Source organism: Oratosquilla oratoria, chromosome 31 (genome assembly GCF_046742065.1).
Source record: "Oratosquilla oratoria isolate Oo_2021 chromosome 31, ASM4674206v1, whole genome shotgun sequence".
Taxonomy (NCBI): domain Eukaryota; kingdom Metazoa; phylum Arthropoda; class Malacostraca; order Stomatopoda; family Squillidae; genus Oratosquilla; species Oratosquilla oratoria.
Window position 1 is genome coordinate 24,063,951 of NC_134807.1, and position 27,835 is coordinate 24,091,785.

At 39.9% G+C, this 27,835-nt stretch overlaps 1 protein-coding gene across 3 annotated transcripts in view; it reads left to right on the forward strand.

Annotated features, from left to right (window-relative positions):
* LRP1 (LDL receptor protein 1) overlaps positions 1-27,835 on the forward strand; it is a 494,362-nt gene that overhangs the window by 413,165 nt on the left and 53,362 nt on the right. For all 3 annotated transcript variants that reach the window (XM_076213442.1, XM_076213443.1, XM_076213444.1), the window contains 10 exons: positions 12,347-12,481; positions 17,278-17,532; positions 17,871-18,073; positions 21,547-21,731; positions 22,068-22,285; positions 22,774-22,965; positions 24,460-24,665; positions 24,813-24,974; positions 25,861-26,141; positions 27,307-27,447. In XM_076213442.1, the coding sequence (XP_076069557.1) occupies positions 12,347-12,481; positions 17,278-17,532; positions 17,871-18,073; positions 21,547-21,731; positions 22,068-22,285; positions 22,774-22,965; positions 24,460-24,665; positions 24,813-24,974; positions 25,861-26,141; positions 27,307-27,447 (1,978 nt within the window). The remainder of the gene's footprint in view (positions 1-12,346; positions 12,482-17,277; positions 17,533-17,870; positions 18,074-21,546; positions 21,732-22,067; positions 22,286-22,773; positions 22,966-24,459; positions 24,666-24,812; positions 24,975-25,860; positions 26,142-27,306; positions 27,448-27,835) is intronic.

Genomic DNA, 27,835 nt, shown 5'->3' on the forward strand with positions numbered 1-27,835 from the left:
TATCTATCATACTCCTTTTCTCGTCTACTTTCTCCTCCCCCACCCTTCCTCATTTTGAAGCTAGGTATGATAATGAGAGAGTAAGGGAAGGACCCACAAGTGTTGATCTTTTCCTCTATATTACAACCAGGTAAATACAATAATACAGTGAATACGAGGTAAAAACATCATGTCGCCTGTTATCTCCATCGGATATGGAGGCCGGTAGTTTAGTGTGGGGAAATAACGAATTCAACGGATGTGCTTGATCTAATGTATATTATATATATATATATATATATATATATATATATATATATATATATATGCAGAGTAGACCACTTGGAAAAAGAAACTAACGAAGCAGAGCGCTTTCGTATATTACATCCAGGTTTTTGCACTGGATGTAATAAACGAAAGCGATCTGATTCTTTAATTTATTTTTCCAAGTGGTCTACTTTGCATAAGTGAACATACGTACCCGTGTTCTTATTATCACCGGTATATATATATATATATATATATATATATATATATATATATATATATATATATATATAAAATTTCGCTCTGTCGATCCCAGTTTGTATAAGGAATAGTATTATTTCTCTTTCGTTTTATCTTTATTTATTTATTGTTTATTTATTATCTATGTATTTATTACTCTCATTTGTTTATAGTTTTGTAACGATTTATCAAAGTATCAATTGGTCGTATCTGTTCCCTCCTCGTCCCGGTGGGTGTCTGTCAGAACGAAACCTCTCAAGCTTCGTCACACCGAAGAGGAGACGATGTCCAGAGGATTTCATGACACCTTGTAGGAAGACCCATACAGCCCTTGAAGACACGTGACAGATAGGGATGACGTCACAAGTGCAGTGCGTCAGATTTGATCGAAAACGGAAACAGTGCGTCAGATTTGATCGAAAACGGAAAGAGTAGGAAAAAATTCGGATATTTCATAGTGACCCACAGTATATAAATTTTTTATTATTTATTTTTATCTATTTATTTTTTACAGTTAAATTTGTTTTTGGTGGGTAAATGAAATCGTGATACAGAAACAACGACGAAAGATGGGTTAGTTTGGATGTGTCGTATAGATGTCTGCGATCTTGGTGTAACCATATCAAGACACTTAAGCCTGATGGACATATTGAAGAGTCCTGTCCATTTTAACTTGGCGGGGATATCTTTCACGTGGGAATTCATACGACACTGTGGAAGAATGAGCACATCACAAAGAAAGTGAAGTTAAAAAAGAATAATATAATACAGAAAAGTGACATATGAGAATTAAGAATAGTTTTCCCAAAAGGAAATGTCCAACAAATCAGGATGTTGTTAAGCAAGTTTTCGCGTGGTGAATCAGCGTGAAAGTCGCCTCTACAGACTTAGGCGAAAGTTTCCATCCTCCGACCTAAAGTTACATTTTCCTCGGTGCGATTATCGTACAACGATGATCGTTCGTGGCTCAACGATGATCGTCCAACGATTGTCTAGACCACTTTTTTTTTTTTTTAACATGGGTGTGTTTTACTTCGAGCTGCAAAGCCCGAAGATGATCATCTTATTAACCAAACCTACAACCAACGCTTTGACCTAAATAGGAATCCAGTTAGTAGGATGCGGTTCACCCGTCATTGATGGCTGTTGTATTAGACTAATAATCGCAGCGAACAAAACATATCTTGATAATGAATATTCCATGCGAATTGAAAAATCCACAAAGGACAAAACAGTAAAAAGGACACAGAGAATAGCTTACATAATTAGGTTTGCTTATGTCGCAGGATGTCCTTTGTTATATCAAAACTCTATACAGAATAACTCAGTACAGCATCCAGGGAAGGAACTGGAAGAAATCTTAAGGGAAAAAAGAAGTAAATGAAAAATAATAACAATAACAAAGAAAAATGAGAGTGGTAAAGGAGCTCCGAAGAGGATTTCGGATTAAGTTGATAAATGAATAATAAGATAAAAAAAAAATCCTACGATTTAAGGTGAATCTTGTATATGCGCGTCCGGGTCTGTAAGATTTATCCAGTGGGAAAAAAAACAAAGGCCCACACGACAAAAGAGAGAGAAGGAGAGAGAGAAAGAGAGAAGGGGGGAGAAAAGAAAAATTATGGTAAACAGGAAATTTGTATTGCAATGATTATGCCTTGCGAGTAAACTTTGTAGTTGACGATATCATAAGAACATAAGAATGAAGAAGACTGTAAGAGACCATAAGGCCAACACTAGGCAGTTCCACGTCCACTACCACTTGTCATCCCCGTCCATAAAGTTTTCTAAATTTGCCATGGACTGTACCAGTGCTTCTATCCTCGTGGACAATCTCGCAGCGACATGTCAGTTCTGACACTTTTTTTTTTTTTTTTTTGTAATTTCGTAAATGGAGCGTCTTCTCTGGATTTTTTCTTTAAGAAAGAATGGATCCAGGCCTTGGTAATATATATATATATATATATATATATATATATATATATATATATATATATATATATATATATATATATATATATATATAAATACCTTTGTTGATTCTATTAAATTTATTTTATAAATTGAGAAAAATTGTTCCTTACCTTAGATTGCACTATCCTACGTCATGACAGTAGCCTTAGATTTAAAGTATATCGTAAACCAACCAATGTTAAGTTCATATATCCATTATTCTTCTTCTCATCCAAATAATATTAAACGTACAGTTTTTTCTTTAATGTATATATATATATATATATATATATATATATATATATATATATATATATATATATATACATATTTTAAATGTCTTAAATAGACGAAAACGTTCGATAACCTTTCATTTTATTTTTCAAGTGGTTTTATATATATATATATATATATATATATATATATATATATAAATGTGTGTGTGTGTGTGTGTGTGTGTGTGTGTGTGTGTGTGTATGTGTGTGTAGGAAGATGGGTATCAGTAGTTTTAGCTTTTTCCTGCAAGACAGCACAACGCACACGCTGGTGTAGTGGTACCGTGCTCTCCCCCGAGGCGGTCATAACATTGGTTCTCGCCCAGAGGTTAAATACACAACAGTACTGCAAGCAGGTACCCCGCTATGTTGGGACAAGAAGTTTGTGTGTGTGTAAGGTCACAGTATTACCTATAAATCGCTCTGAGCTCTCATGCAGGAGGGTAAGAGCTGTCGATCACCAGTCGAACACGTGATCCAGGGCCATTGTGGAGACTCAAGCAAACACGTGTGCGCCCATGCATCCAAGCGTAGTGAAGGAAATAATTGATGCGCCTCTGTAGTTATCTTAGGACTGGGGGGAAACCTGAGAACTGCATAGCTTAGGGATGGACAAACCTTTGTGGCTGCCAAAATCAGCCAAATACTTGATACAAAACTTTCCCGCGTGCCAAAGGAGTAAAATACAAAATTGCCATACAAAAGATAGAGGTTTATCGATTATGTTTTAAGGTGAGCTTTGTGTTTCGCGTGCCGGAAAAAGGTCTTTAGTGTGCCAGGTTTGGCAGCACGCGTGCCAAAGGTTACCCACCCCTGTCATAGCCTTTCCACTCCGCCCCAGTCCCGTCGTGGAAAGACGAACCACGACTGGCGAGAGGCTGAGAGACTGTGCTAGTGGGAATATAATTACGGAAATGCAGGAGGCTGTCATGCGATCATTCAACCCGCGCGCACATCCATGCAGGCAGGCACACCCTGAACACTGCGCAAGGGGTCGGCGCACCTTTGGTATTCCGCCCCTCCCCCCCTCCCCCACCCCCGGCCCGTGGAGCATCCCAAGACAACCCCCCCCCTCACGTCTGCATGAATGAGGGGGTGGGGGAGGTCATAAATGATCAAGAAGATTATTTCAGTCAGGCAGCTCCTTGCTGAATGAAATTGTGTGAGTTAGGTCACAGTTTATCTCGTGTAACGCGTTATGATATGAACATTTGTTTCAAGAATATTATCTCCCCTTCTTCAGCCTTATTTCTTCCCTAAACCCTTCCCCAACTACCCTTCTCCCTCCTTTTATTTTCTTCTCTCCTTCGCTTCTTATCTCCTTTGAAGCATCCTCTAAATCATCCTTTTTAGTGTCCCAACCTACCTCTCCCTCTCTGTACCTTCCTTTTTCCTCTCCCAAATTTTCACAATGCATTCCCTGTCACATCACCGCACAGCGCAGCCAGGGGCCCTTGTACCGAGATCTGCGCTTCACAGCTGAACACCAATGGCTTTTACATATATTAAAACAGCGCAATCCTTTCTGAGCCCCTCCTCAGCCTCCGCCTCCTCCTCCTCCTCCTCCTCCTCCTCCTCCTCCTCCTCCTCCTCCTCCTCCTCCTCCTCACCCTCATCCAATGTCGCCACATCTTTCCAGATTTGCATCCGTTGGCCCGTCCCCATTCTTCTTTTTCTTACCTTTGGTATTTGTATAGAATGAAATATGAAAGAATACATTGGGCTGCGAGGAGGGAAAATGGAAGACATTGTGATAAAATGTGAGGAAAGGGAAGGAGGTGAAGAACGAGGCAAGGGAATGGGTTTCTCATTCTCTCCCGCTCGCTGATCTACCGACATGACGTCATTTCGACGTAATAACGGCCGGGAAAGATTCTTCCTACTACCCTATGCAACCCTTTATCTTCCATCTTCTTTTCTCTGCATTCCCCCCCCCTTTCCCAGTGAGCTCGTTCTCGCGCGCTCACACACACACACACACACACACACACACACACACACACACACACACACACACACACACACACATGATGGCGCAATTGGTAGAGTCCCCGGCTGCCACTATGGCGGTCCGGGTTCGAGTCCCGCCCAGAGCTGAAATATCTTCAGTATCGCTACGCTGCGAGTCGTTACTCCAACTCGTGGGCGGGGAGTTGGGTGTGTGTGTGCGCGTGTAAGGTCACAGCATTACCCATAGATCGGTCATATATGATCTCAGAGCCTTCTTCCGGGAGGGAAAATAGCTGTCGTTCACGAGTCCAACACGTGATCAAAGACCATGGTGAATCACACACACACACACACACACACACACACACACACACACACACACACACACACACACACACACACACACCTCGTGGCGCTGTGGTTAGAGTTCTCACCTGCCACAACGGCGGTCCGGGTTCGACTCCCGCCCAGGGCTGAAATATCAGTATCGCTTCGCTGCGGGGTGTTACTCCAACTCTCGTGGGCGGGGAGTTGTGTGAGTGTGTAAGGTGATAGTATTACCCATAGATCGGCCATACGAGCTCTGAGCTCTCATCCGGGAGGTTAAGAACTCGATCACGAGTCCAACACATGATCCAAGACCATGGTGAATCACACACACGCACATTATGTATGTACCAAAGTCTTCCTCTCTCATGAAAGGGAGGTAACCAGCCAAGGCATGCACCCCACACTCATCAGTCACCCATTTGTTTCCTTATGTATAGAATATATATATATATATATATATATATATATATATATATATATATATATATATATGTGTGTGTGTGTGTGTGTGTGTGTATGTATGTATAGCGATAAAGGTATGCATGGACATACACACTTCAGTGCCACAATTTACCTTAGCTGTTCGAATGTGTTGTACCGCATTTTCTCGCAAGTAAGCCTACTGTTCGTGAAATTATGCCTTTATTCTTTTAGTTTGATCATATTTCTTCACCCCGTCCCCTGTTCCCACCTTTATCGGCTACCGTTCTCATGAGCCCATGTTTTCCACTTCGTCAGCTCTGGTTTGATGACAATGAATATCCGAGACTTTGCAATCTGGTCTTGTCCGCCCCCGGGTCGCTTCGCTGATGAGACTGACGTTTTGTTGGAGCCGAGTGACGGTTGCTGTGTCTGGGGCTTGGGAGGGGGGGGGGAGAGATCTTTCCTTGCCGTTATCAATACATGTAGGCCAGCATTTCATCTAATCACTGTGTGTGTGTGTGTGTGTGTGTGTGTGTGTATGTGTGTGTGTGTATGTGTGTGTGTGTGTATTCACCTTGGTCTTTTTTTTTGGATCACGTGTTGGACTCGTGATCGACAGCTATTTCACTCTCGGAAGAGACCTCAGAGCTCGTGTGTGTGTGTGTGTGTGTGTGTGTGTGTATTCACCTCGGATCTGCTGCAGCCTCTTTTCGAGACAGCCAGACACCACCCTACGGCAGTGAGCTCAGAGCTCATTATTAGCAGATCTCTGGGTAGGTCTGAGACCACTCACACTCCACACACCGGGAATGCAAGGTCACAACTCCTTGACTAACGTCCCGTACCTACTCGCTGCTAGGTGAACAGGGGCTACACGTGAAAGGAGACAAACCCAACTTGTCTCCGCCCGGCCGGGGAATCGAACCCCGGTTTTCCGGCTTGTGAGGCCAGTGCCTTACCAATCCGCCACCGGGCCTGTGGTGTGTGTGTGTGTGTGTGTGTGTGTGTGTGTGTGTGTGTGTGTGATTCATTTCCAAGGCGTCCCCACGATAGAAGAGAAATTACATTGTCGACATGACGTCACGAGATACAGACCAACTCAGAATGACGTCATCACCCGCACTTACCTCGACGAGTGAACATACCCGTTCTTGTACTGACCTGGCTGACGTCATGTCGGTGGCATTGATCCAGTTCATACCGGTTGCATATCTGGTCTTGAAAATATTCATATGCGACTGCGAGTCTGAACAGATTTACATTGTCAGCGTGTGTTGATGTGTCAGAAATATTGTTGAATAGAGGTTTGTCACGAAGATGAATAAAGTCACCTGGTAGCAACGAGTTTAAAGTGAGTTTGTCATCTCTTGAGGCAAAGCTTTCGGCGTTAACTTAGGTAAAATATCTAAAGTGTGTCTCTTTGTCATCGGAAAAGTTTTGTGATTTGTCTTGTCTTTCGCTCTTTTTACTACGGTGAAAAAGGGATGGAACTCTTCAGAATAGAATGTATTAGGCCGTTATGGTGACAGTTCACGAAAGAAAAAAAAACGAGGTGTGTAGTTAATGTGGTCCAAGACAGACGATTTCATTCGTCTGCTGCGAGACATCCACAACTATTTGCCCCTCCGCTACTTGAGGAAGAAAATGAATATTTGTTGTGATGTGTGCACCATTTGTCGTCAAACGATTCCATTCAGAATAACTAAAACACTATTAGTAATGATAATGGTAATTATGATAAAGAATTCGACAAGATGATCATAATAATGGTGATAATAATGATAATAATAATAATAATAATAATAATAATAATAATAATGGTAATAATAATGATATAAAATATAATTCGTATTTTTCCAGCATTGAATAGATATTAGCTTTAGATTGCTGGCCTGATAATTATAGCGTAAAGGTTGCATGGATTTGTTTCTTTTTCATCATGATTTAATATAAAATTCGAATTCGAGTGAAATTTGATTATATTGTTGACTGTGCATACTCGTGCTTTATAACAGTAAAGGCCTGAAAAAAACCCAGTGGTTTTGTTATCACTGTTTAGGGGCTTAAGTTGCATGAAATATATTGACATTAGACAAGATGAAATCGTAATAATCGTACAAGGGAAGTAATTCTCCATTTTTTGTGCCCCTCCTAATGGACGAAAAAAAAAAAAAATCAGACACGAAATGTAAGTCCCCCGAGCCAGGGGGAAAGCAAGCAATTTGTTATGTAAATACGCTACACTCCTTAAGAATGGCGGCAAGTATTGATGATCGTATCTCTTCGATGACGTCATTGTACAAGCATGTCGACATGACGTCACTGGACAGTCGCGTCGCCATGGTGTCCAAGGCGAGTCCTCTTGGTGTCTTGTCAAAAAATTAATAAATATAAAACAGAAAATACTGATTGTAAACAATAGTAAACAAGTAAATAAGAAATAAAACAAGATAAAAATTATGACAACGTTGGCACGAGATTGTTCACAAGGATAGAAGCGGCGGAGCTCGAAGTCCAGAACAACCAACCGGGTAACATCATGTTGGCAACGGTTGTGTGCTGTACGTCGTCGTTTTTCAGTAAACGATTTGAACTCGTTGAACATCAGTTCGTTTAGCGTTAGCTCTAACATCGGTAAATCACACCAAGACGTGATGGTGGAGAATGTAGTGGTGGTGGTGATGATGGTGATAATGATGATGGTGGTGTAAATGGACATTAAATGAATGTGCGTGAGAGAGAGAGAGAGCGAGAGAGCGAGTGGACAGTCGCTGGGACAACCATCGATTGGTTTGATTGGTTCAAATTGATCGGGCTAACAGGATTAGCAGCGGCGTTATGTCCCAATCCTGCCGCAAGGTCCGCTCTTGCCGCAGGCTCTGCCCTTGCCGCAGGCTCTGTCCTTGCCGCAGGCCGACGCAGCCGACATGAGGAGATACAGTACAGTGTTATGTGGATCGCGTCCCAAAAAGGCCCTGGTTCGAATCCTTCCCATGAACTCTCCTTTCCTGCCCTTGTTTCACGTCTAGGACCCTCATTCTCCGAGGATTTCGGCCCACACGATCATATTACTGCACAATGCGTATTGCACAATATTATTGACGGTGTAGGATGGTACTGAAAAATTACACATTTTATTGAAGACATCAAATGTGCAGTCCAAACACGTGTACCTCTTCAATACCATCCCTACACGTCAAAAATATTGTACAATATGGAATATTGCGCAATAATATTGATCGCGTAGGGCCCGCTTAAGGTCATGGGGTGGCGTGGGGGGTGGGTGGGTGATTCCACGAGAAAGATCTCCCACCCTCAACCCCCCACCCTCACCCTCAACCCCTCAACCCCCACTCATAAGGTGCGAACGACAAAAGAAATCACAAGGATGCTGTTGTCGTGATGTATATAAGTCTGCAGCAGGTTAAACGTCTTCGAATTATCTAGTTTGTTACTACAAGTGGCTTTGCAGCTGAAGCGTTTGCTGTTGTCGTCGAATGCAAGCAGATATGTCTCGATTTATGGGATCGTTTTATTTTTCTCTTTTAAGTGGTAATTGAGAAAATCGTCGTTGTTGTATATGGATGTGCTGCATGTAAGGGAGTGGCTGGGGGTGTGGGGGGGAGTTAGGTAGTGGTTATGTGTGAATGATATTTTGACGCAGTCCGAAGGGATTTCTCCTCGTCTTCTTTTCTGCATGAGGGGATGGAGAGGGGGGAGGGGTCGCCGGTTAAACGAAGCGGCCTTGCTGTGGATGTGCTGTGTCTTGCTACATTGCTTCTGGCCCAAGGCAGGGGGCGAGATGCAGGGATGACCCGTCATCCAGGAGGAGCCAAGAAAAGAGGGAGGGAGGGAGGGAGGGGTGGTAAATGGGAGTGGATTATGTGGGGATGGAATGAATGGGAGTGGAATTATGCCTTTAGCTTTGGCTACCTACCTTATAAGGGGGAAAACCCCAAGTATATGTTTCATCGTGATATGGAAAGAGAAAAAAAAACGTTTGCTTACGGGAATTAAGTTGGCACTGTCCTATTCTGTATAAAATGCTCTACAAACGTTATGCGCAAGATTATGAAAATATTTTAGGTGCTCTCTTCCGTACTTCATAATGTAAAAAAAAAAAAAAAAAAAATCGCGGATGTTCCATTGGCTGTGTTTAACTATAGGGAAATCCCCTCTGCATTGAAACGATCAATTATCAATGGAATTCCTAAACAATATCATGTATTAACTCGCGTACAATAGGGTCAATACGTTTCCTTGTTGCCCCGATGAAGATACGATTGAGTGCGTTCATCCCGCCAGACAGGAAGATGTCATCGAGTGACATCATCAAGCGGGAAACATGGCGCGACCGACATTTACGGGTCATGTGTCACACCAAGTGACACATGTGTCATATCACACCATGACGTCACACATGGACCACATGTAACGTACATGAATGCGCACTTGGAGCCACGTGATGCCATGACGTACCTGGACCGAATGTAACGACTATGACGTCACACTCGGGTCTGGGTAACATTCATGACGTCACATTTGGGTCACGTGGTGCCATGACGTCACACCTGGACCCCATGATGCCATGACGTCACATGGCCGCGTGAGACCTCAGTCGAGTTTGGCCGAGATCCCCTGGAGAGGAGGGTCTAGAGGCAGACGAAACCAGCGCTTCTGTCCAGATCGTCAAAAAAAAAAATTATTACTGGGTCATTACCTTACACACACACACACACACATTATTATTATTACACACACACCACACACGGAAAAAGGAAAGCTGCATGTGATGTGATATCTATGTGTGTGTATATATATAATATATATATATATATATATATATATATATATATATATATATACTGTATTTCCGGTGTTGTACCCATTAGAACATCTAGTGTCACATTTACTTCGGGAGAAATATACTCAATGCTCAACAGCACGGTTAATTTGCATTGGCTGGCATCTCACGGGGCGAAATCCGTTGCCCGTGATGTGTGAGCCACGAGCGAAAGTAGGGATTCACAAAGAGAAAGACAAAGATGTGGGTGGCGATAATGAGGTGTATGCGTCTGGGGCGGGGGACGTCGAGTGGTTGGGGGGAGGAGGAGGAGGAGGAGGAGGAAAAAGGGGAGAGGGAAGAGCCGATGTGGAGAACGAGAATAAGAAGTGGAGGAGGACCGGGAGGTAAGAGAGACCCAAGTGCGACTCGATTGTGTAGCGAGTCGCGTTGCACTTGATGCCAACGACGACAACGACGACGACGACTATTGGGCGTCGCGTCGCCTGCGCTTGTTACAATGTGTTAACTATTCTGATACGCATATATGTGAAGTTTTCTTGTTTGTTGCACACATGCACACACACACGCGTGCGCGCAAAAGGTGACTTCGTGTCATTAGTAAAATGTAGGTAGTGTATATGAAAGGAACTAAGTATGGAAAAACAGAAATCAAGTTAAGCGAATGAATAAGACAAAAATGTAATATATTAGAAACTGGATAAAATTCCAAAAGAGAAATAAATTACTCTGAGGAAAGGAAAAAAAAGTACAAAATCAAAAAGGAGAAGGATTGTAGATTATTGGTCATAGCAAGATTATGCACGAGGCAAACAGAATTTTAACGAACACAAAAACGGCTTTTCACGATATGGATGGAGAGACGATGAGAAATATATATCTTGATATGCTCTAAATAATTGCATCGATGCCCTTGCAAAATAACGAACATAAAGATAATACAAAAAGCAGAAATTGACCCCTTAAGGAAAGGGAAAAAAGGCGATATTGTACTTGTATATTGTCTGCACCCATCCCCTCTCCTTGGGTTCATGAATGCATTTGATACGTGGTTGATATTGCTATCTAAATAGTGTATACAAGTGTGCGAATGGTAGAGTGTGGTGATTTTTATTTTATAGCTTTTGTTAATCATGTATTTGTGAAGTTACTTTCATGCCGTTCTGTCCTCAAAGGAAACTGTAATATTGATAGTTCTTCACCAACTGGTAGAGTTATTTCAAATTCTGTATAATTTTACAGAAAAAGTTGATGGACAGCATAGCTTGGATAGCATATCCTGTACAAAAAAAAAAAAAAAACAGGCACACATTCCAGTTACAACCCGTTTCTCTACCGTGGCTGGGTAAAGAGCATCAGCGCAGCATATGCTCGCTTTATACTGGGCTGTCTCGCCAAATCACGTGAATTTGAATAGCAAAATTAAATACAAATAAAAATAAATAAAAAATAAATAAAAATAAATAGATAAAAATAAATAAATTAAAATAAATAGATAAATAAATAGATAGATAAAATGAACAAGTAAATAAAATGAAATAAAAAAATTAATTGATAAAGTTGCTTACAGTAATCTAGACTTCCTTAAAAACATTTCAATAATGTGTCTACTATTCGTATTGGACTCCCCTTGGCTCGTCACTCACCTTTTCAATGTACGACATAAAGGTGATTTTATATATGAAGATTTAGAAAAATACAAGATTGCATTCGAAGTCGTTTCTACTCAAACGAACTCTTAAGACAATTGACGAGACGTGGCCCAGTGGCTTTACACGATCCTTCGCGTTTCTCTGTTCGCCTGAACCACTCCCCCGTGCTCACACGAGACAAATGTCGACATTTCTCAAAACCATGTAGGATGAACTGGGATGTTTTGTCAGTGTCCTATTGCTGCAGATGAGTTATGTTATGGTTCCCATGATGTTGATTATTGTGCGAGCCAGAACAAAGAATGATCTATATAGAAAATCTGTAGAATGTGTACCAAATTGACTTGTCTTTGCTGCGTGCACGCAATGAATATACTGTATGATGTTTTCGGAGCGTTCTTGGTGATTTAGCTTTAAGGTTTATTTTTCTGTTATTGCACACATCTAACTTGAATTTTTTATCTCCTTTGCAGCTGGTAATGAGACGGTGATCCGGACGGATTGTGGCCATAGCAAGTTCAGATGTGCCAACGATGTTTGTGTCGGTTTGAGCAAGGTTTGCGATGGCAACAATGACTGCGGTGACTATTCTGATGAGGAGAAGTGCAGTGAGTATTTTCGTATTTCTTCTTTTATGTGCTGTGTCTTGCTGCATTGCTTCTGACCCAGGGCAGTGGGCGAGATGCAGGAGGAGCAGAGAAAAGAAGTAGGGAGGGGTTGTGAATGGGAATGGAGTATGTGGGGATGAAATGGATAGGGGTGGATTTATGTCTTTGACTTTGGCTACCTCCCTTGTAAAGGGGAAAAAGCCGTTAGTATATGTACGTACTTCTTTTATCATTATTGCATTGATTATTTTATTACTCCTTTTATTTTTATCATTATTTATGTCATATTGTTTCTGTTTTTGCATAGTTGTTCATTGATAACACACGACCATTTATTGAGTGTGGCTAAACTTTTGGTAGTATTTGTTATTACTGGTTTCGGTGTATTTTTCATATTAATGCGTTTCACCAGTTCTATCATCAGTCTTGTTTTTTTTTTTTTATTCTTGAGAATTCACAATATTATGACAACATTTTATGTTTACTTTAGAAATTTTAACACTAAATGGTGTAAGAAATATCTAGTTGGTTCTTATTGCAGTTAGAGCAATGGTGCCTCAAGTTGGTTATCATCATATGATAACACTAATTTATGTCCTTAATATACTAACGTATTTTTTCTGAACTTGAAGAAAGATAAAGTGAATTTCGTTAATAAATTCCTAACATTTTATATTCGTTAAAAAACACAATAGGAGAATTGGTTATGTTACACGAATATTGCTCCTCCCAGTAACGTGTATTTCATTCACTAAGTTAATGTGATGAAAAAATGTACGACTACAACGTGAAGTTGCCAGTTAATCAAAGTGTAACATAGAGTAAGTTAATAGTATGTCACAAGTGGTAAAATAAACAGATATCCCATTATCGGAGAAGAGAAAGATATTTTAAAGATACGTATATTGCGATCACTTACGGTGATCCTCTTCAGCGTAGCATTACAGAAGTTGGGTTAACTTAGATATACTAAGAGGAGATACATTAAGGGGACATGGGAAAGTAAGCATACTCGTACTAATGCGTGGTCTGTTTGAGCCCAAGTTTGACCTTGAGGTCATCACGACTTGGACTCAAACAGACCACGCACTAGTATGCTTACTTCCCCTTGGCTCATTTATGTATCTCCTCTTAGTATATTTAAATTAACCCACCCTCTGTAAAACCACGCTGAAGAGGATCACAGTGATCGCAATATACGTATTTTCAAATATCTTTCTTTTTTTCCGATAGTGGGATGTTCAGTCTGTTTTTGATAATATATAATTAGAATTGCGGGATATTTTAGGAGAAAAAGTGGGATATTTTGATAACGTTTAAGACAAGGGGCAAACATTAGAAATTTTTACCTTAGTCACTTTGACAGTGATTAAACAGACCAGTGGGGGATCGAGGATCAAAATTGTGGGGGTGGGGGGGCTAACCTAAATTTTGTAAATATAGATGACGTTTGGGTGGGGGACAACCGGAATTTTGTAAATATAAATGACGCTCTTAATCATATGTACTCTTTAGCACGAATACGATGATTTTGAATATAAATTGAAGTATATGTTCTTAATTTAGTTTCTTTTAGAATATTGGGCAAAAGTAATAGTTAATCTTGCATTCTTGAATATTTATCCTGAATAATATGTTGAATATCCATCCAATTATTCTCACCGAAGTGTTTTATTAAATACTGCTTTCTGCCACATGCCAGTGTACACGGAGCAGGTTTCTTTGCCTCTGCAATGAGATAATGAAAGAACAAATTTGAGGGAGCTTCAGTCCGCTCTGGATCCGCAACTGAAACAGACTTATGGCAAGGACAATGGGGTTGTGGTGACTAAAATGTTATTATTATTATTATTTTTTTTAAGACAAACGGCGATTTAGTTGTGTGGCGCAAATTGTGAGCACTGAAGGATTGAAGACGAAATATAATGATGTGGTACAAACCTTCAAGGAAAAAATTAACTGGGCGGGGGGAGTTTTGAAAATGGTAATTAGCAACAACGAAGAAAGAGGGTTTTGGGGCACGACAAACAAGAATACATTTAAAATATTTTCTGTTCTCCTACTATTGTATTGCCATGATTCAACAAAGATATTATAGTTACCCCTCAACCCAATATATGCTTCAGGAGAATACAAAGAAAATGTTATTTCTGGTGTATAACTATATTATTGAGTTGGAATTTTAAACAGTTATAAGTCTTTCCTCCAATTAGTTTGATTTTGGAATTATAAAGAATCGTGTACAAGCCTATATTTTTCTTTGCATTATTTTTGATAAACAGGTATAATTCTCCTTGAAAGCTACAGAATAAGTATGCGAATTAATAAACCTAAATAGAATTAATTAAATAGAAGAGGAGTTAGTTACTCTTTAAAATGCCAGTTTATAGAATGGGAGTTTTGGAATTAAATATGAAACATTATATTTACCATATTCATTATTATACTCCTGCGCATAACAATGTACATACAGTATATGTTGCACGTCTTTAACGGAATTGATTGAAAAACATCTATCCCAAAGGAGGTGGAGGATAACAAGGCAACGAGATCGTTTAGTGGATTATTAATGCTACGCTTTAGTTTAGTGGACGATTTAGAAGTTACCTTGATGCTACTGAGATAATTTACGTTGTTGAAACTTTGAGTCCATTACAAAATTTATTTTGAACTTGACATTTGTATTGTCAACTTTGTTTCTTTCACTAGAAGAACATACAATATATTGTCAGGGAAATATATATTTACATGATAGGCTCGTAATCGATCTTATACACACACACACGCACACTTATATATACAGGCGACTAGACTGCACAGTGGTAGCGTTCGCAACTGCTGTTACAGCGGTTCGAGTTCGAATCACGCCCAGGGCTGAAATAAATTCAGTATCGCCGCGCTGCGAGTCGTTACTCCAATTTTCGTGGGCGGGGAGTTAGGGGTGTGTGCGTGTAAGGTCACAGTAGTATCCAGAGATCGGTCATATATGAGCTCTCATCCGGGAGAGTAATAGCTGTCGATCACGAGTCCAACACGTAATCGAATACCGTGGTGAACCACGCACACAAATTAGATATTGCGAGATACAGAGACGGGATACCACGAGCGTAGCTCCCATTCCCGTAAGTTACAACTAGGTAAATACACACACGTGCGCGCTACTCGGTGGCAGTAGTAGAGTTCCCGGCCGCCACTACGGCGGTCCGGGTTCGAATCCCGCTCAGGGCTGAAATAATTTTGGTATCGCTACGCTGCGAGTCGTTACTCCAACTCGTGGAGGATAGTAGGGGTTGAAAAGGAGATTACAGATAGGGCTGATGAAAGAATATTGGGATGCTTTGGACACATGGAAAGAATGAGTGAAGAAAGATTAGTAAGATGTGTGGAAGGCAGAGGTAGAGGGAATGAATTTGAGGGTACAACTGAGGATGAGATGGATGGATGGGGTGAAGGGGGCATTGAGCAAAAGGGGAATATCTGTTGAGCTAGGAAAGGAGAAGGCAAAATATAGGGATGAGTGGAGAGTGGCTGTGTATAGATGATATTCTTATGGAAGGAAGGGAGGGGCAGGGGATGGGGAGTAAGGGGTGCTCATGTGTGAATGATATTTTGATGCAGCCCAAAGGGATTTCTCCCCATCTTCCCTTTTTCTGCATGAGGGGATGGAGAGGGGGGGTAGCTGATTAAGTGAAGTGGCCTTGCTATGAATGCACTGTGTCTTGCTACATTGCTTCTGACCCAGGGCAATGGGCAGGATGCATGGATGACTTATTATCCATGAGGAGCTAAGATGAGAGGGAAGAAAGGGTGGTGGTGGGGAGTGTAATGGGTGGGATTAGGTATCTCCCTTATAAAGGTGAAAAAACTCTTGGTAAACGGATTGATAGATGACCTGTTAAAGCCATCCTCTCTCTAATCAAGAGATCTCTTCTGTCAACGTAGTCTATCCCCTTTAGTGACCTGAATTTCTTCATGTGCCATTTTTTATCCTTGGTGTTCCTGAATAATCTATTTTCATTGGTTTTGACAATATCATGACCTTTTCCCAAATTATTCTCAAACTTATCCTTCTCAGTCTTTAGCTTAACATAATCAGTTTTTAAGTTGTTAGATTTGTTTCTTGGATTTTCTCATAGTCTGCTCACTTCACCTGAAAATTTGTCATTAAATGGTCTCAGTCTTTTCTTGACATCATCTTTAAGTCTCTTCAATAAATCATTCATCTTCATCATCTTTGTCCTCAGCTGTTGGTCGAAATTTCCAATTTTATTAACATTATTTTAGTAATCTATTTTCACATCTATTTTTGTACTAAGCTCTACATTTCCTCCACTAATTACAATGTTTCATGACATTTGGTCCTTTCATATTTCCAGTCGATTTTTGCTCCCTTTTTTTTCGTATACCATTTTTTTTATGTTGGGACCCCAACGTTTCCCCAAGCCTGTTAGTAAACGAAGTGATATCACCATCCCCAGTTTTCATTGCATCCACCTCTTAGGAATGAATTCCCACATCTGTCCACAATAAGATAACAACACAACTGTTCTGTTGCCAAACCTGTGTTGTTAAACCAAGAGTGTCATTGTATAACTAAGTTAAATTAATTGATATGCATCTAGGGGAGACTTGCATGCATGTGTGAATAATGTTGGGCAGGCTATTTCCCTAGTAAATGTGTACAAATTAGGAACTACTGCAGACTCTAATTATACAAGAGTATACAAATGGCATCCTACTTTTCTTATTTAACACACCATGTATTGATGGTTAATTTTTTTTTTTTTTTTTTCCAGATGTGAACGAGTGCCTACAGAAACCTCCAGTCTGTGCTCACAAATGTATAGACAAGGCTATTGGTTATGTCTGCCAGTGTAATGAGGGTTTCAGAATTGATGATACAGACTCGAGACTCTGTGTAGATGTTAACGAGTGTGAGCAAATCTATCCATGTGCACATTTCTGTACAAATACTTATGGATCCTACAAGTGCTCTTGTGCTTCTGGTTACATTGCTGAGGATAATGGAAGAAAATGCAGAGCTAATTCTAGTAAGTTCATATTTCTTTTCAGTAAAAAGTATAAACAATTGTCAGGAAAAGTAGCTACAGACATCATAAGTTTTTTTTTACAGGTACTGTTGTTGATTCATGAATAGTTTATATCTGTAATGTGAATTAATTATTTGGCAGATTTGAGTAATTTCAAATATAGTATGTGTAGAACTTGAATATATGTGTTGTAAAAAATCCTAGGTATATGTATGTATTAAGAATAGTTATAGCAAGTGAATATTACAGTGCTGAAATGTTATTGAAAATATATCAGTAGTTGTCTGCAGAAGTTACATTGCTTAATAATATTCTACAATATGTTTGGTTCTTTTTAGCTGTTAAACCAAAGCTGATCTTCTCCAACCGATATTACATTCGTGAGATTGACCTCGATGGAGACAACAGTTTCCTAATGGTTGCCAACCTGACCAATGCAGTGGGCCTGGACTTTGACTGGGAGGAGAGTTGCATTTACTGGTCCGATGTTACACATTTATCCTCTGTACTCATGAAAATGTGTTCTGATCGGAAACAAATCGTACGTGATTCCTGTATTTGTTTTTTGTTTTATCTTTTATGTAGATAGTATATTAAGCTATAAAATTTGCTCATCATTTTCATAATATTTGGTTTAGTACAAAATAATCTGTAGACTGAAAAGGCCACTTTTCAGGAGAGGGAACAAAACGTTTCTATTGGTGATAGAAAAATAGTTTTTGGTCAGTCTTTTAGAAATAGACACAATAAGTCCCATTGTTGAAAAGTTTTGTCATATAAAAGGGCAGTTAGAGATACTGAGGTTTTCCTTTCCAATTTTGAGGCCACTTTTTATTCTTTTTTTCTTTTCTTCTTCTTTTCTTTATTTACTTATTTTTCTTTTAATAGACTTCTCCAGAATGAAACTTTGTGTTGTATTAATGTGGTACATTTTCTATGTCACCAGCTAACAGTAGGTAGGGTAGTGGTAGGTACCAGTTGCCAGTTTTCCATGTGCAAAAAAGGTAAAGGAAATCTATCTATATATAATTTTTTTTTCCTCCTTACCAGGGAGGTAGCTAAAGTCAAAAGGCATATACCTACCCCTGCCTATTTTATCCCCACCCATTCCACTCCCCTCCACCACCCTTTCCTCCCTCTCATCTTAGCTCCTCATGGATGACAGGTCATCCCTGTATCCTGCCCACTGCCCTGGATCAGATGCAATGCAGCAAGACACAGCACATCCAGAGCAAGGTTGCTTCACATAATTAGGGACCCCTTTCTCTGCTTCCTCATGCAGAAAAATAGCAGACAGGGAAAAATCCCTTTGGGCTGCATCAAAATATCATTCACACGTAACTACTTCCTAGCCCCTCCCATCCCTCACCCACTCCCTTCCTTGTATAACGGTATTATCTATACATAGTCATTCTCCATTCACCTCTATCTCCCGCCTTCTCCCTTCCCTGCTCAACAGACATCCCCCTCCTGCTCAATGTCCCTTTCACCCCATCCATCTTATCCTCGATCATCCCCTCATGTTCACTATGACGCCACTTGAGCTATCGACATTGTAAATGGCACCATGACATTTCAACCAGCAAATGTTGACACTGTCAACAGATTGACTTCCACTTCTCTGATATCACTTTAAGGCCTTTTGTAGCTGTTGTAAGCGGTGTGCCTGAGCAAAGCCTAATAGTGAAAATGACTGAATTATGATGCTACATGAGTTATTGACATTGTAAACGGTGATATGAGATTTCAACCAGCAAATGTTGACACTGTCAACAGACCATTACTGACAATTACTCATTGCTACAGGTATTTCTATTATTAAAAGTGGTATCTTCTTATGAACAATCCTTGTCAAACTCAGTCAGCATTTCTAATGATAATTAAAAATTGTAAATAAACTCTGCCTGTGGATTTTCTTCTTCTTCTTCTTCTTCTTAAGCTATATACCAAGGGTCCCTTCACAAGGGAGGTAGCCAAGTCAAGGCTGTCCCATCCATTTCACTCTCACCCATTCCACTCCCATCCACCACCTTTTCTTCCCTCTTATCTTAGCCCCTTGTGGAAGTGTCATCCCTGACTCGTGCCCATCGCCCTGAGTCAAAAGCAATGCACCAAGACATAGTACATCCACAGCAAGGCTGTCTGCACTCACAATAATTACACTAGTAAGACTTATCACCTGTGTGAGACCGAATATGACTTTTGAAGTCACTAGAGCTAGAAAACGATGCTACACAATGAGGACATTTATAAGGTGTTTATTGATACTACCAGACTGAGCAAACAAAGCTTCACATAAAGAACATCTATACGGTTTTTCACATGTGAGTTCGAAAGTCCATTTTTAGACTGCCTGAATCATAAAAAGAAGCATCACAAAAAGCACATTTAAAAGCCTTAAAACCTGAGTGGGTCCGAAAATGTTTTCTCAGACTACAAGAGTTATTAAATGAAGACTCACAAAAATCACATTTATATGACTTCTTACCAGTGTGAACACAAATATGATTTTTCAGATTACTTGACACAGAAAATGAAGACTCACATAAGGAACATTTATAGAGTTCCTCACATGCGTGAAATTGCTTGTGTCTGTTCAGACTACCAGATGTAGAAAACAATGTTTCACAAAAAGTGCATTTAAGGCTTTTCACCTGTGTGAGTCCCATTTTAATAGGTCCTTCTTGATAGAGATGACCTATTAATATGGGGCAAAAGAGAAACAAGGGGACATGAAAAGAAACTAAAGAAAGACAGTTACAGAAGAGACCTGAAAAAATTAGCTTCCCACACAGAGTGATTGATGTCTGGAACAAACTGAACAGAGAAACAGTAAATGCCAGAACTATACACAATTTCAAGAATAAACTGGATGTGGAGAAATATGAAAAAGGGTCACTACAAGCATAGCTCCCATCCCGTAAAATACAACTAGGTAAAAACTAAGTAAATACATATGATTGTTCAAGTCATGTGAAAAGGAAAATGATGCACAACATAAAGTACATTTAAGGACCTTCTTTCTTCTACTTTATAAGAGTGAAGCCTTGGGGCAAGATGAATGGTCACAGTTTATATCCTCCATTTCCTGTTCTGCTTTTATATATATTTGTAGTGGGTCCCACTACAATTATATCATCCCATATCCCATATGCAGTATTTTCTATGGGATGATTGTAGTGGGACCCAAGCTTTATTATGTCATCCAATGACTTGTTGCACATTTTATTGGATGATCTAATTGGTTACATGTTTTTATTATTTCATTTAATGATTTTAAGGGATGCTGCAAACAGATTATTTTATCTAATAATTTTTAATTTTCATGGGATGACAGAATTGGTGAACATATTTTATGGTTTCATCTAATGGATTATGATCCAAATTGTTTCAGATAAAGATTTGGCAAAAATATTATATGAAACAAGTGAAATAGTGTGCAATAATTATATAAAACAATACATTTTGACAAAGGGGATTGTTTTAAACCAGAAAATTTGCACTATTTCATTAGATCAAATAAGCAACTTTTCTGAACTTTTATTGTTTGAAATAATTTACAAGAATAGTAAAATTATTTTATATTAATTCCCACATGGTGCCTCATACCAAAATGTATTTGTCAATGTTTTACAATGGCTGTAGTTGATATAAGATGGTTGTGGATGCTTGTGGTTAGTATTTAGTAAGACCCATCCACCTCTGCCTTCCACAGCTCTTTTACTAAACTTCCTTAACTCATTATTTCCATGTGTCCAAACCATCCCAATACTCTTTCATCAGCCCTATCTGTCATCTTCTTTTCCACCCCCACTCTCCTCCTCACCTCAGTATAATTGATAAAAGTTTTATGACCAATTTAGAGACTGTCAGCCTTTTGAGTAGGTGAGGGTGTTGATAGGTTTTGAAGATGCATCTGTATGTGTCTGTTTATATGTACTTTTTTCCAGGAATATTGATTATGCACTATGTACTGTTGTATTACTGTACTATAAATATTATATTTTCTTTAAGGTACTGCATTCTACTGTTCAAAGTCCAGATGGTATTGCATTGGATTGGGTAGGAAGGAACTTGTACTGGTGTGATAAAGGCAAAGATACAATTGAGGTATCTAAGCTTGATGGTCGGTACCGCAAAGTTCTTATCAACCAGGGACTGCAGGATCCAAGGGCCATTGCTCTAGACCCAAGTGAAGGGTAAGTATGAAGGTAACACAGTCAGGGGGGTTAGATACATTTCAGTCTTGTCACCCCTTCATCACCATCTACCACCAATACCTCCATTATCAGTCACCGCCATCCATCACCACTAGCCACCACCATCTACAACAAACCATGACTACATACATGTTGAAGTGAATGGTATTTGAGTAAATTGATCATATTTGTAATGAGAAACACCAGTTATTAGTCAGTTTGTATCTTTAAGATGAGCAGATAAGAAAGGAAATTGACATTGTATGAGAATGGAGATGTAACTAAATATTGGAACAAGTCTTTCTTCTCTTTTAATATCATGAATAATTTTTACAGGTATATGTATTGGACTGATTGGGGAAATATGCCTCACATTGGAAAGGCAGGAATGGATGGATCTAATCAGCGGATTCTAATAAATTCCTCCTTGGGTTGGCCCAATGCTTTAACTATTTCTTATGCCACTAAAGAACTCTTCTGGGCAGATGCTCACCAGGACTATATTGCTATGACAGATCTGGAGGGCAAGAACCAAAGAATCATCCTCAACAAAGGTAGGAACTTGATTTCTTAACCCTGTAACCCCTTGTTGCAGTATGAGATTGGATGTTGACTCTTTAGTCCATTGGCATAGCGTCACCCTCATAAAGAAATTGCCTAAGTCATTTTTCATCAATTTCTGGATTTTTTTTTTTTTTTTTTTTTTTTCCAAATCAAATTTTCATTGCTCCTTGTGGTACAATTCCCAATGTTTTATTTAGTGTCTGAGTAGGTTAAAACGACATTAGGAGGAATATTACGTACGTTTATAAAATAGAAAAACTAATTTTTTTTCTTTCGATTTCCTGAAAAGTTGGACAATTGACTTAGGCACTTTCTATATGAGGGTGACGATATCCTCATCTGAATAGTACTATCAGACATCATTAACCTGAATATATTTGGCCATGTTATGTATAAGAAAGTTATTCATATTGAAGGGGTAATAGTTCCATGTTCTTTACATAGATTACTGAATGGTTATTTTCTCTTCTCATTATAGAAAAATCACACTTGAACCTCAACCACGTGTTTGCAATCACTGTGTTTGAAGAATGGTTGTACTGGACAGACTGGCAGCACAAAAGTGTATTAAGAGCAAACAAGTATACTGGGAAGGACATCAAGAAAATCTACAGTACTGTACATCGACCCATGGATATTCATGTGTATCATCCTCACAGACAACTTCCATGTATGTAGAAATGTTTTTTTTATTCTTTATTTCTTCTGATTTGTAACTGTGTAGGAGCTACCAATCTCATGTTTTCTGCTTTCACTCTTTCCACATTCATGCACATTCAAAGATTTAGGTTTTGATTTGAGCTTTCCTCTCAGAACCTCAGAAGCAATGCAGCAAGACACAGCACATTCACAGCAAGACTGCTTCATTTAATCCATGACCCCCCTCTCCATCCCCTCATGTAGAAAAAGAGAAGACAGGGAGAAATCCCTTTGGGCTCCATCAAAATATCATTCACACATACTCTTTCACTCCTCCATCCCCCACCCACTCCTTTCCATGCATCACAGCATCATCCACACACAACCATTCTCCACTCACCCCTATCTTCTGTTTTCTCCCTTCCTTCCTGAACATACATCCCCCTCTTCCCAATGCCCCTTTTACCCCATCCATCCATCTCATCCTTGGTTGCCCCCTCATGTTCACTCCCTCCACCTCTGCCTTCCACACCTCTTTTACTAATCTTTGTTTTCATTCATTCTTGCCATGTGTCCAATCCATCCCAATACTTTTTCATCAGCCCTATCCCCCAACTTCCTTTCCACCCCCATTCTCTTCCTCACCTCCTCGTTTCTCACTTCTACCATACTTCTCAGGCATTTCATCTCACATTTAAACTCTTCCTCTATTTATGTTTCATGTTTCTGCCTCATACAGTGCTGTTGGCATAATCACCCCTTCATACAATCTCCTCTTAGCATCCATTCCCAAATGTCTATTTCTCATTACACTTTTTAAACCCCGAAGGGATTTACTTGCTTTTTTCAGTCTACATTCCAACTCCTCTTCCATTCCTACCTCTCCTCCCACATTCACCCCAAAGTATTTAAAGATTTAAAGCTATCCACTTCCTCCAGTCTCTCTTCCCTTAATATTCACTTCCAATCTGCTGCCATCCTCTCCCCATGTACATCTCATCACCTTACACTTACCCATATTTATCATCAACTTCCTTTTTTCACACACCATCCCAAAACCTTTCACTAACTTCCTTAATCCCTCCTCTGATCCTGCAACAAGTGCACTGTTGTCAGCAAACAACAACTGGCTTGTCTCCCATTTTTCCCCCATTTTCTTCAACCATCTCCATTCCCCAGCCCATTACCCTTGCATTTACCTCTCACCCCACCCCATCCATGTATAAATTGAACAGCCATTGTGACATGACACATCCCTGGCGAAGTCCCACCTATACCTCAAACCCCTCTCTCTCTCCATTTCTAATTCTAACATAGGCTCTACTCTTGTAAAAACTCATGACTGCTTGTAACATCTTTCCTCCTATTCCATATATCTGCAATACCTCCCACAGTGCCTTCCTGTCTATCCTGTCATAAGCCTTTTCCAAATATATAAAAGCCCAAAAAATATCCGCACCTTTTCCTAAAGGTAAAGATGTTGAGGTATGTTTATACCTCTACGTAATGATTTTTTTTTTTCCAGTGGAGAAGGAAAACCCTTGTGAAGACAATGGTGGTTGTCACACCATGTGCCTTCTGGCTCCAGGAGGTCATAAAAGGTGTGCCTGCCCAGAGAATTATGTCTTAGGAGATGATGGAGTGTCATGTCAGTCTAACTGCCTTACATCACAGATTGTGTGCAACAGTACTTACAAGTGTGTTCCCTTTTGGTGGAAATGTGACACTCAGGTAAGTTCACAACTGCAATATTTAGATAAGCATCAATGATTATACTGAGAAGAGTAAAAAGTTTGCACTCACAGAAGTCACAAGAGGTTGATTGAGAAGATCAAACACTTCAATGTATGAAGTTCTTTATAAACGTAAATCTTTCAGGACGATTGTGGTGATGGTTCAGATGAACCAGACTCTTGTCCAAAGTTCAACTGTACACCAGGCCAGTTCCAGTGTGATAATCAACATTGTATCCATCCATATCAAATATGCGATGGGAAAGACCAGTGCGAAGATGGATCTGATGAGCGCAACTGTGATGAGGTGAGTAATGTTTTTTAAAGAATACTATCCACTTATCTTTATACAAAAAGGCTTCTTCTCACAAAGGAGGCAGCCAGGCAAGGCATGCACCCACCCCCCATTCATCCCACACACATTTGTTTCCCCTCTTAAAAATCTGTTTGGTCTTCATGGATAAGAACATAAGAATAAAGGAGACTGCAAGAGACCATAAGGCCTACACTAGGCAGCTCCGATAAAGGGTCATCCCTGTCTCCTGCCCACTGCTCAGGTCAGAAGCAATGCAGCAAGACACAGCACATCCACAGCAGGACTTGGCAGCTGAAACTGGTTTACTCCCACCACTTTAGTTATATGGCAACTCTTCTTCCTTGTCCCCTCATTAAAGAAAAGAAGAAATCTCTTCCAGCATCATCAGATTTATAACTGCACAAAAAGCATTAAGAATGATAACAGGATGCATCAAAACCATACATTTAAACCAAGATCCCCTCCATAAAACAGCACATAAAAATGAAGGGTACACAGCTGTCAGCAACCCCCCCCCCAAAAAAAAAAAATATATATATATATACATATATATGTAAATAGATAAAATAGAATAAATAAATTAATAGATGAAATCAATCTACATCAACCAAGAACCACTCTAGCACATCTGTGTTTCGGCCACCATCCATCATTAAAATAATACCAACAGAGAACAGGCCTGGCCACAGAAACAAACTGACCCAAATGAAATCTTTCCTTTCCTCCCTCCCCTCTCTCTCTCCCCCTGTCTCTCCCCCCCCCTCTCTCTCTCTCTCTCTCTCTCTCTCTCTCTCTCTCTCTCTCTCTCTCTCTCTCTCTCCTTCCTTCCCTTCATTCTAAAATAAATTGTAATCTTTTATATTAATTTTTGTTTCAGTATTCTTGCATGCTGTCAAAACAATTCAAGTGTCCAGCTTACAATGGCAGCCAGTCAGTTTGCATCAGTATAGCACTGCACTGTGATGGCAATGAGGACTGTTTAGGAGGTGAAGACGAGGCAAATTGTACAGTTCGGACATGCTCAACCAACTCTTTCCCATGTAGTACCACGAAATGCATCCCCAAATTTTGGGTCTGTGACGGAGATGAAGATTGCAGTGATGGATCTGATGAGCATAAAAATTGTACCAGTCGGGTATGCCCTGAAGACTATTTTAGGTAAGACAGCTTCTGAAATACTTGAATTATAATGATTGCTTTGCTTGATATTCTTGTTATATGTCATTGATTAAGTGTTGCTATATCACAGCTAATGCCTTTACATTGTATCTTTCTCCCGGTAATGTACAATTCTGTAGTATTGGGCAACAACCCATGGGCCCTCCGGTAGATTTTTTCAGGAAGAAATATTTGATTACAATCTGTGTTGTGTGAGTGGTGCAATTTCTATACCATGATTAAAAGGAAGAGGCATCAGTCAAATGCCCTCCTTGTGTGAGCCAAGGGGTAGAAAAGTGGAAATTATGTGTGACAAAGATGTTAGGCCTAGGAAGAATGGAGGAGACATATGCAAGATGGATGCCAGAGAAAATCATCTTCCTACCACCTATCCTCAAAACTCATTGACAATCTCATCTACAACTGGATGTACAAGTGCTGACACTTGGTTACCTGATTAGGCTCTCTGGGAATTTCATTGATTTTCCCTCCACCTTTTCCATAATACATACATACATATACCAAAGGCTTTTTCCCCCTACACAGGGGGTAGCCAAAAAGAAAAATGCATAGAGACCACTCCCACCCATTCCATCTCCTATATATTCCACTCCCCTCCACCCTCCTCCCTTCCTCTTATCTTGGCACCTTCTGGATGATGGGTCATCCCTGCATCCTGTCCACTGCCCTGGGTCAGGAGCAGTGTTGCAAGACACAGCACATTCACAGCAAGACTGCTTCATAAATTCGGTGACCCCCCCCCCTCTCCGTCCCCTTGACACTTAGTTACCTGATTAGGCCTAAGATAGTGCTCTAGGAATTTCATCGATTTTCCCTCCACCTTTTACATAATGAAAGCGGAAATCTGGTGATTGGTCCACTCCTCATACGACTGTAGGTCAGGTACATAGAAACTGTCCCACAGTAATACAACACAGACAACAGTCTAGAGTTTCTTCCCAGAAACATCAATGAGTAGGGACCCAAGGTCTGCTGCCAGCCACTTCGGGTCTATGGGTTTCCAGTCATTGAAACTCGAGGCAATGATTATTATAAACATGTAATTTATGACGGTAGTAAAGATAGCTACCAGCTCTTAATTTGTAGCATTTTCACAAGACAGTGTGTTAGTTTATTTTATTTTCAATTTTCTCTTCCTACATAGATGTAAGACTGGTCGTTGCATACCATCCTCTTGGACATGTGATGGAGACTTTGATTGCCCAGACAAAGAGGATGAAGAAGACTGTTCAAATGCCATGGGACATACATGTGAGGATAAGTTCTTCAGATGTCAAAATAATAGGTAAGGGCATCAGTCTTGAATAATGTTTTGCATTTGTAAAATGTGTGTTGAATGGTAAGAGGTACTGATGGTTTTAGTCAACCCCTTCAGCAGCAGGTGGTACTGTATGTAAATCATTCTACTGGCTGTTGCCAGGCTATTATCTCTCATTCTTCTCATGATTTTTGCATCATCAGCAAACATGTTGGTATAGCTTGTTGTTTGTATGTATTTACCTAGTTGTATCTTACGGGAAGGGAAGCTATGCTCATGGTGTTCCATATTTATATCTTGCAGTATCTAGTTTGCTCTTAAATTCATGTATGGTTTTTGCACACACTATTGTTTCATCCAATTTGTTCCAGACATCAACCACTGTGTGTGGAAAGCTGTTCTTTTTCAGGTCCCT